Source organism: Apteryx rowi, unplaced genomic scaffold, assembly GCF_003343035.1.
Source record: "Apteryx rowi isolate R43461 unplaced genomic scaffold, aptRow1 scaffold_39, whole genome shotgun sequence".
Lineage (NCBI taxonomy): Eukaryota > Metazoa > Chordata > Aves > Apterygiformes > Apterygidae > Apteryx > Apteryx rowi.
The window spans coordinates 3,325,428-3,336,665 of NW_020450418.1; the positions used below are offsets into that span (position 1 = coordinate 3,325,428).

The window sequence follows — 11,238 nt, forward strand, 5'->3', positions numbered from 1 at the left end:
ATACTTTTTTTTCTTTCTGGTTGTTCATCCTGCCAAACCCAAGGGAAATAGGATCATCCCTATTAAGTTTACTATCGCCAGCACCGATAAAGAAGTTCAGTTCTAAATGTTCTTAACTTACACGTTGTTTTATTTTTAATACAAGTTAAGTGACTCAAGTTTGTGCTCTTTGCAAGGATAGTGGTGTCTTTCTGAGAAACCATATCAGTGTTAACTAAATGGATTTTCATTTAACCGTATTTGAAATTACTACTGAATACAAACCAGGAGAGACACGGGTAAGTAAAACCAAGTTCCCACTGGCCTGCCCAGTTTTACTGTACTTTGCAAAATGGACAGTGAAAATGCTGACCTCTTTGTTCTAAAACAACTATGAAGCATGGCAGTTGTACCTTGTATGCCAAAAGGCAAGAAAATAACAAACTATTTTTCCTTGCAGGTAGTTTAAACAGCTCCAATTCATGCAAAAACTCCCCATTACTATGCTCACAGTCAGCAAGGAAACACCTCCATTAGGCCAATGGACTCAGCAGCAAATATACCCATAAAAGGTTTACATGAAGGGAGACGATGCTTTTCTCTGAGATGTATGTTTCTTTTAAGCAACACCTTACCTGAGGCTTAAAATACAGCTGAATGATCTCTTTTGTCAAAAACTTAAAAGCCTTCCAGGCTGAAGAGAGAGGCGGCTAGAGACACCTATTATTAAACTTCACTTTCTTGTCCAGGGACTTTCTTGTCTCATCTGACAGCTTGGCTTTCAGTATTACAGGCTACTCTTCCAAGGAGTTTGAAGGTTAACTCAGCTGCCATCTTTTGCTTTCTTTTCTTGATCTAATGTTGGTTGCCTCAAAGAATGGAGATCTGAACCTGCCTTTCTGGACAAAGACACTGTTGCCTCTTGGCCTTTCCTGGGCTTTTCTGACCCTGTAAAACCCCTAATCTAAAAACCATAGGTTTCTCTCTCAGCCTGACCTTGTATTCACTTGCAGGGAAGAAATATGATCATACCTTCTCTGGGAAAAGTCAGTCTCATGAACTGGCTAAGCAGAAGSTGAACTGAATGAAATCCACAAGTGAATTTATTCAGAAACCGAATTTCCTTCCACAGTTTCCATTTCTTGAAAGYGAATGGAACAAATAACATGAATGTCTTTGCTTACAGCAAATGCTCACTTTTCATGGTAAGTGATAAGTTGGACACAGTGGTTGGACCTAGATATTAGGAAAGACAGCTGTAGGCCTCTGTCTTAAGAACCACTATATTAGCTGAATGTAAGAAAGAACAATATGTTCTGGTTTTGTGAGAATCTCACCTGTAGGCTTTGGAGATAGAGGTGTTTCTGAAATTCRGTTCTTCTGTGTTTTTTAAACTGTTTGGAAAAGGCTGCTAATGCTGGTGCACACACACACACAAAAAAAGTTTCTTAATTCTATCAAGGTCCTTTCAGTTAAATCCTAGGTTTCTTTCCAGGAGGACTTTGACAAGGTCTCTCCRTTAGACTCTGTGTTAAGTCTCTTCTCTAAAAGCAACAAAGATGATCCAGTGGACTTTTTTCCAAACTAGATTATTATTAGATGAAGAMTTAGAGCAGTTTTAGCTTGTATTTGCAAACAATATACTTGTAGTTCTTAACACTTTTTTTTCCCTCTAATGCCCAGGTTTGGTGTTCTGTCTCACATCTGAAATGTTTGCTCTGACTTAATAACCCTACTTAATGTTTTGAAGACAGATGAAGGCCATCATGAGTGTTCATTTACTTAAGTCCCACACCCAACCCGGATAAGAGTTGCCTCTTTGGTCTAGTTGGAAAGGCTATGAAACTTTATGCTAAGACAAAATTAAGTTAAGAATTAACCTGTTTTGAAGGTCCCAAGATGCGCTCTAAAGCCCATAAAATTGCTGTTCAGTTACATTCTAGGAGTGTTCACTCAGCCTAATTCCAGAAAGCCTGAATGCCAGGGCTCAGTAGACTGGAGCTAATGCTTACGCAGACCAGGTCTGTAATGCCACTGCAGTATGGAGTACATACCTGCCTTTAGGACAGGATGGAGAACCCTTAGGCCAAAGGTGACACAAAGGGACTGCAGTTTGGAAGCACTTTGCAGGATTTCCTCTAAAAGAGCAGTCACTGTGGCTGGCACAATTTAGGCTCTTAAGATGGAGGTGAATGGCAGAGATCAAGGAGAAATATTGTGCAGACCCACTGCGCGAGTGAGAACACTTGTAAGTGGGACAGGATTAAGCAAAACTGAATTAAGGTTACTTCASTGCTGAACATGTGTCTATACAAGAACTTAATTCAACTCATCTCTTTTGTTGACTTGATTATTTTGAATGTCCCCATGCAGAGACCCAGAGAAATGTTTCTACCCTTCTGCATTTAAAATTAAAACTAATTGTGAATTGCCCCAAAGTGCATCTTAAGTAGGAGTGTTGTATTCCATTATAATTTTTATTTTGTGGATTAAAAAATGTTCCTCTGGCTAAATTTGACTGTATGTCTTCTCTCATTCTATGCAAGCAGTTTTTTCTTAGTTTGTAACTATGCAAAGTCCTGTATAGTCTAAAAGAGGTAATAGAAAGCACCTAGTCTGGTCTGCAAAAATCTGCAATGCTAGTAATTTTCYCAGTACAAGTGAGTAATCTTGTCTATTGAAGGAATACTACTGAAAGGTAAGGGAGCTGGTGATCAGGTTGCTGTTTGACCTCCAAATACTCTTCTTCTTTCCTGGCAGGATGTGGGTCGGTTGGATCGTATCTGCACCTTGGAGGTGCATATTTTAAAATACAACCTGAGATTTGGAAAGTATCAGGGTCTGAGGTCACAGGCATGATAAGCTTTTTGGGTGGAAGGGGGCAAATTACAAACCTCTCCAATGATTTAACATCCTCTGCTATGTAGATGAAATATTAAGCTATTAACTCTGGTGGCAGATACAGAAATGCACATGAGACATATGACCATAGGCCTCAGACATATATACATATAGAACTGTCAACCTGCATTTTATATGTAGGTGTCAACCACATTTATKCATGAATTTCACTCTTCTGTTTATACTCTATTTTCCTATGTACCTTTTTACAGACTCAATAGCTATTAATTTTTAATTCTAGTGGATCTAGACTTTAGTGTATTAAGCTTAATAAAAAATTAAAAAGAATTGTAGTTCTTTCAACAGCTACATGTAGCAACTTCTACATGAGAATAAATACTGCTTTCTCCCATGAATATAATTATTTAAAATAAATAAAAAAGAAAAAAAAGAAACATTAGTTTGGACTCACTTAGTAGCAATTATATGTTTAAGAGGTGTAAATAACTTGCTATCCAGACATTACAAATATCCAGGTGCTCTGTATGTGCTGATGACAACAAAATTGAAAAGAAAGACTGTAATAATTCTGACTGGTTTTCTCTGCAGAAGATATTGATTATTTGTGTGTGGTGAGAGATTTGGAAAATTCAATTAAAGGAGTTGTGCAAAGGTTTCATAAATTTTCCTTGTACAGCGTGTACACAGACATTGTTGCGTATTAAATCAATGCAGCACTTCACAATATATTTTCTTTGAAACATAAAAATAAATAACATTTAAACAGTTCTGCTTACTACAGAAACAAATTTTATTTTCTGTGAAGCATTTAGTCATGTGCTATCACTGACTCATACACATTTGCCAGCTGTAACAAATTTTATAGACGTTTTCTCCAGAGACATAGCTCATATACTATGAATTTTTAAATGAGCAAATGGTGAAGAAGGGATGTCAGCAATATAAAAATTGATCAGTTAAAAGATAAAAGCATAAGTAAAGAGATTTGTATGGTAGTCTTAATAGGTTTTATTAAATAAAAATACTATAAAAAGACAGTAATGAATAGACTGAAGGTTTTAACTGTGGTTGAGGTGGAGAAAAATTATTCTGGCACATTTAGTAGAAGATTGGTTTTATATCACCTGACAGGTGAACATTTTTTTCTCACTGCTTTTTAGATCTGTAAATGTTTTAGAGCAGTCAAACTTGGGGAAAAAATGGCGGTGGAAGTAGGAGGGGGAAGGAAACTTGGGAAGTTTCTGCCCTTTTACTGCTTTTGGGGGCTGGGTGGGAGCAGGAGACAAGGGGGAAAGGACAGCCAGGCTTCTGCCAACCCACCCCAACGGTGGGGCAGGTTTCTGGTGATTATCCAGCTGCTGCGTTACACTGGGCAGCCCCAAAACAATGTGCTGATGAGGAGAGAGGCAAGAGCGGGCTGGTAGAGCCGGTCCTTCTCCTGGCTAGGGTTTGCGCCACAGTCAGCCGCGGCCTGTGTTGGTCTTTCTGGTCACCTCCGTAGATCCCTTCCTTTCTTCTAGCTACTGTGGTCACAACAGATTTCATCTGTAAGTTTTCCTAATGTTTGTTCTCTTTGCTTTAATGTGTTTGAACATAATTAAGAGTTCTGCATATGAAGAGAGAGAGAAGGGTTTGGGTGTCTTGTTTTGGTTTGGGTTTGAGCAATTCCTTATCCTCATTAGGCTTTTTTTGTGTGCGAGCTAATCGGACTGCTATGACAAGCATTGTAAGTTTTGTGGAGCATCTGGGAGGTAAATCATATTCTATGTTGACTATTTGAATATCTAAATCTTAATGTCATCTGTATGAATATTACCATAAATATGACAGCTTTGTCAAAATGTGCTAGCATGGGATATATCTGGAAAGAAACACCAGTTAATGATGATGTTTTGTATGCATCTGGGCAGCTTAAACTTTTTTGTCAAGACAGCTTCTCAGAGTGAAATGCAGATCTTGGCATGGTTGTTTCAGTGTGTGTGGTTGGTTGGTTTGTTGTTTAAGTGAAGTGCTACATAGTCTGAATGCTACAACTAGTAAGTAAAGGGTTCATAAAGATTTCTTAATTAAGAAGTTGCATTTAGCACAAAGAAACCAAAGAATAGCAGCTTGTAGTTAAATCTCAGTCTTTTTCTGTCAGTTGTCATACAAGACTGGACAGTTTCCTATTTTAAGGAAGAGTTAGTTACTGGTAGCTTTTTTAATGATAATTTGTGTAAACAAATTGTGTTTATGAGGTAGAATGTTGAAAACTTGCATCTGAGGCAAAGTTGAATTGGATGCCTTTTTTATGAAGTAACCTTATCTGACCTAGTTTAGGACAGAATTTCTGGTTTAGTCTGGATAAGCTCCATGTAATGCCACAGGCACCTCATGTCAAATCCACAGATAGGACTTGGGCATGGCATCACATATGGGAAGTGTGTGACGTCTAAGAAATCACAGCATGTCAGATGAGGAAAACCGAGAAAATGAGAAACTGAGGAGAATCCCCTCTGTGCCTTTGGTGGCTTAGATTCCTCTCACCATGTAGGTTTCCATGCAGCCCCTTTCCTTGTAGAAGTCTTTCTAGCCTAAAAGCCACTGTAAATATCTAGTTGTTGTTCTCAGTATGTATAATATAGAGCAAATAATTCTGAATTGTCTCTTACCCTTTTGTGATGGTAGAATCGAGATGAGGTATGAACCGTCAGCACACACTAAGCTTACTGAGATCAGAGCTGATCATCTGCTGCAGAAAGCCATTCAGAAATCTTGGCACCCAGAGGCACCTGCTTCCAGACCCTTTCCCCTTATGCTCTCATTCCCTGAGTTCCTTTCTACTCTCATACACGTTTTTTTCTACTCCTTCCAGCCATCTGCTCAAACCATCACCCCAGCCCTGCCCTCTTTGTGCTAGGGGAATGGTCAGCAGGGCTCAGGTATATTTGCTTCTCTTTTGCCATCACCTTAGAGGTCTCAGGGATGGTTGTCCCTCTTATGGTGTCCTTGATAAAGGTCTGCTGCTACAGTCCTTATGGATTTTTATTTATTTGTTTATTATTACTAGAAAAAAAAAAAAAGATTGGCTTCTAATACTGGTAACACATTATAGGCTGCTTTGTGATCTTTGGTAACAATTTAGCATATGTGTATACATTCACAAGTAATTAAGACAATCTCCTAAATTACTGTTGCTCAGCTGAGACACTAACTATATGAAGGAGGTTCTCTTAAACCATTCAGTAGTTTATTGAATTCGTATTAGTGTGGGGATGTTCACAAATTCTATATAAATACCATTGTTYTGTTTATGAAAACTGATTTTCTTCCTCCACAGAGTATGTTCAGACTGCTAGTAGCTCTGCATTCCTTCAGCTGCTCCTGGACTGAGGTACGTAGCCTCACAGCCTGTTGTATGACTTCTCCAGCTGCCATGCACAGGTAGTGTAATTGTAAGGACTGAGGTACTTACTTAACGCATTTGGAAACTGATAAAATATGTAGGCCTGTAGTCAAGACTAATAGCTTGATGGGAAAACAGTTGTTACGGTGCATGTGGTAYCTCTTATTACTGGTTTGTTAAGCAAAATGACATATATTGAATTTATAGAARATCTGTCCCACTCTAAAACATCTGATAGTATTTCTCTACGTCAACACTGTCAGTTTTTAACTGGATGTTTTTTCAAGAATGGMAATTCAACTGTAACACATGTAACCGAAGTAAGAAAATTTGTGTACTACAGTAGATTATAACTTCATAAATACCATGACTGATTCCTTCCTTCCATGGAAGCTGCCTATTACAGCCCGAGTACGCTGTTAATGGCAAGGTACTTCCAGTGCCCGAGCTCAGGGGCTCTGCTTTCCTGCAAAGCCGCTGTCAGTTGAATAATAATGCAAAGATAGACGACTCAGCTTACTACTTGCAGGCCATGTGCAGCCACCCAGAACGCTGCAGCTGGCCAAGGCCCCTCCGAGCAGTATTCTTTCCCAAGAGAGGACAGCGAGCTGCAGGGCAGGTGGCCTGGTTTCAACCACCAGCTTCCCCAGGAGCATCTTGCATTCCTGTTCCATCACTGCACATGCAGCAAGTGCAGCATCTCAAACAGGCTGCACTTGCTGCCTGTGCACAAAATCAAAACACAGTGTGAATACAGAAGCTCTGAGAAGAGCAGGCTGAGTAATACTCTGCTAAGGACCAGTGCATATCAAACGTACTGAGCTAGGGATGGAGCCAGCCCATGCAGATATACTGAATACAGGGGCCACGGTCTGTCTAGTGAGAAAGTTAAAGGAATCACTGGTATAGAGAATAAGCCTTTTGAAAGTAAAATGATATTTCTCCCCTTCCATTTGTTTTGTCTAAAGAGTCCCAACTGGATTTGAGCATGAGGCTGCTCAGCAGTAGCAAGGTGGAGTGGTTTGGGGTTTTGATTGCTGTTAATTTTTGCATGTCCAGGAATAGAATATTCAGGTATGGGGAGGGGGGTGGGTATGGGAAAGGGGCAACATGGAAAACCTGGCCACCCTCAGGTTTTAGTCATCATAATTTTGGGCATAGGCGCCTGGAGGTGTAATTGGGCACACAAATTTACACAGGTCCTTTGTAAAACTCATTGTAAATTCCTCACTCTGTGAACAGTTTAATTCAAGCCACTGTATCATCTTTCTTAGCATTCCCAGAGCAGAAAGCATAAAACAGTATACTAACAGACTCCTCAAGACATGTTTTATGGGGGTTTAAATTCTTCTTCCTTTGGCTACTTGTCTTGGTTCCAGTGCTGTAAGAAAAAGCCCAGTTACACTGACCTTGTCTATCATCAAATATTACGTGCACATGAGAAAACAGGCTGCTCACATTTCATAAATTCTGGTGAGCCAAATAAGCATCCAAAGACAGAAATACCTGCAGCTTTTATCAATCAATTCCCTTTATAGTGTGAGAACATTTCCTCTCCTTTTAGAAATTTAAATTATTCTATGTACTTGTAATTTTGGATTATGAATAAGTATACCTACGGTCTTTATAAGCTGTATAACTGAATTAGCTCAGGCACATGCATTTTGCTTCTCAGTGAAGGTTAAATTTTGTTTTGTAATCAATCACAAGTAACCTAATAGCAAAAAAGCTGAAGAAAAAAAAGAAGAAAAAGAAAACTGTTTTGACTACAGGCTAATGCTACCCTAATACTTATTAGCTTCTTATGCCAGAGATTTTCTACTCATTATTCCTTCCAAACCAACAAACCCACCATCCCCATCAAGCCCAGCCTGGTCCCAGTGGCTGTCTCCCTACATGGCAGGGTAGCACACCTGGAATTTAAAGGCTGGGAACAAAGTAGTTGGGGGATGGAAACCCAGTGCAGGAGAACAAAGCTAATGTCCCCTTCTGCAGCTCAGTTTCTCCATTCAGCATAATTTCTGAGTCCTACAAAATGCAGAGTGGCCTTTGTATGGTTAAAATACCCAATAATAATTTAACTAATTTCAAACCTTATACTGGCTTATTAGTTTAACCTAAACTCATGCTGATCACAGCTACAAGGCTTCAATTTGAGCTAGCTCACAGAGCTCTCATGTCGCTACTATTAGTCCATGTCCTTAAGAATGGATGGTATTCTCCYGTCAGCAAATATCTAGTTTGCAACTTACGCCCCCAAAAAAAGATGCATTTACTGTTTCTTGTTGTCTCTATCTATGCCTAAGTGCGACCAACATCGTAAAGCTCTTCTCTTTCTTATTGTTTAAAAAAAATGCCTATGTGATAACTAAAAATCTTTTAGCAATTATCCATGCAACTTTTTTATAAGATAAATAAAGCACTTCTTATAACAGCTCAAAATGTTACTGCAGTTTAGGGGAGACAATCTGTTGTTCTGCATTACCTTAAGGGATGGGGAGGGAAGTGGGCATGCACATGTATTTTTTTTTTATATAGTGAGGCTAGTACTGGGCAGGTCTATAATTGTGAACAGATCATATAGATTATTGTCCTGTTGTCTAATTGCTACTTATTTTAGTCATTCCTTATCTCCACACAGGCATCATGTGAAAATGCATTCCACATCAACCCRAAGTTCTACATCTGCTTGATTGTACTTAAAAGGAGAGAAGAAATGACTGTAAACCTATCTCCCCAGCAAATACCAGTTAGGGATTGCTCATTACACTAGGCAGGTGCACATCTAGATAAAATTTCTGGCATCTATTTAAACTTAACAATGTGCACAACCAGATAATCTCAATGTAAATAATACATTTCTTCATGGTTGCTTTATCCAAGTGTGGTACTAAATGCTGATTTAGATTTACTGCTGCATGGAATATAAACTTTTTTTTTGTATGCTCTTACTGCAAATATATAATACTTGTATGCTGTGTCAGTTAAAAAAAAAAAAAAAAAAAAGCAATAGCTCTCCTCCCCTCTGAGAACTGAGTAGGAAGAAACTATGTCAAAAGATGAACATTGGTTCTCAGGCCTTCAGCAAGAGATGTAAGATTTCACAGGAATAACGTGTTTTAGGAAATGGTTGCTTGCTGGGGTGGGGGGACATGACCACCTCATTTAACCAATTCATCATTCCACCCAAAAGCTAGCAAAACAYGATTTAAAAGAATATACATCCAGTTCTGCAGCAAACTCTTTAAAAAATTTACAATATTAGACAGATGACTCTTGCAACTTTTTTTTATGATTGTGATCAAAAGATACAGCTTCCTGTATCATGTGAGGAATTATTCTGATTACTGAACACAATTTGTTTATAAACAGGCAATTTAACTATCTTTGGCTACTACAATTAGGGACATATTTGTAATCTATGAAAATGTTTCCACCAAAATCAAACTAAGACACATATAAAGGTATTGGATTAAAGTCACAGTGTTTAAACATATGGATTTAATAACATTTGCTACTTAAGTCAGTGTTTCAGTTTAGTTTTGATACTTAATAATGTAAGGAAAGAATTGTTACAAAGTGGTTTCTTGTCTCTTAATATTTCATTATCCTCAAAACCCAACTGGAGATCRTTTCCCAAATTGCTGAATTAGGTGCAGCTTCTCTCATGTTAAAAGACTGCAGTTGTAGATTCTTTTATGATTTAGAGTGACGTGTAATATGAATACACAAAATTGAACATCCTTTCTTGCTACCACTACAAACTGGTGTTAACCAGATAAACTGATTTTTACAACTAAAGTTCTGAGAATCAAAATGATAAATGTGTTCAAGTGTGTGGTTAAACATGTATGTACTCAAGTTTTGGGGCTTTTTATTAATAAAAATATTTTTCCACTTTAATACATGTGCAGTCTGATGGATAAAATATTGCTTGAAGGGAATTGTATCAGTTACTCTGCTTCTACATTGTTCTTGTTTAACCTTTGTGTTGTTGCTTTTTGTTACATGTGTAAAATTCACCAGATTATTGCTTTGTATGATAACAGGATTAGTTAARATGAATCAGTAATAGTTTATGTAACCTAGTTATAACCTCAATATCTGAAAAACGAATAATTATTGATCTAAGAACCTGTGAATGAACTGCAAACTCAGTGTGCCATTCTAAATAGCGCAGGAGCTGAAGTTATTCTGTATAGTCTTGCAAGAAGAAAATAAACTATTGCACAGAGAGTAACAGTAAAAGGTGAGGAGAGGCAATCAGCTACAGCAGTAACTTATACCATGATAACAGTATCAGAATAATCAAGTTTAGTATTTAATCATTTTTAGGTAAATGGGTAATACAAGGTTATATAGTAAGAGTCTGTTGCAAATACTACATACATGCCTTCAATGCTATTTAGGCAGTTACTGTTTCTTTGACCTCTTGGTGTACYAGGCTTTTGCCTTTCAGGAACAGCTGGGTCTGTTAAGAACCATTTCCCAGTTCCACACAAGGTAGATCATATGACTCTCACTTTATCACCCTTGGAGGCCATCTCAAGGACAAAGAAAAGAGATACACTCAAAACTAATGTTTTTGTATGGGTAGGAAGCATTCTGAAATGATCTTGTGACGAATGAAAGAGAACGGACTAATTAAAAGGTGAAGCTGTTCTGCTTCCTTCCCTYTGGTTTGCTCTTTCATACTTTATTTCATTGCAAGTAGAGGTTCTTCAAGCTGTCTTAACTTTTGGCAGTATTTCACCAAGTTGTTGTGTTTGGATGGAATGCTGTATATTTTATTTTTCAGAGCCTCTAGAGACAAAGATTCCTATTTATATGCCTTGATATACATAAATGCCCACTCGGCCTACGCTTTCTAAAAAGAAAGTAAGTATTGTGGACAGAAAATCTTGCATGCCATGATTATAGACACACCCTCAGAAAAACTCTAAATGCTTGTGAAAATATTTAAGTTTTGTTGCTTTACAGTAAACTGTGATACAGTAGGTAAGGTGCATTCT

At 38.1% G+C, this 11,238-nt stretch overlaps 1 protein-coding gene across 6 annotated transcripts in view; it reads left to right on the forward strand.

The window, feature by feature from the left end:
* Positions 1-10,129, forward strand: part of ITGB3BP (integrin subunit beta 3 binding protein) — a 33,416-nt gene extending 23,287 nt beyond the window's left edge. For 3 of the 6 annotated variants that reach the window (XM_026074581.1, XM_026074583.1, XM_026074585.1), the window contains exon 8: positions 993-1,101. In XM_026074581.1, coding sequence (XP_025930366.1) covers positions 993-1,063 — 71 coding nt within the window. In that variant the 3' untranslated portion in view covers positions 1,064-1,101. The other 3 variants (XR_003254954.1, XR_003254953.1, XM_026074582.1) reach the window with 3 other exon arrangements.
* Positions 10,130-11,238: the final 1,109 nt, after the last annotated feature.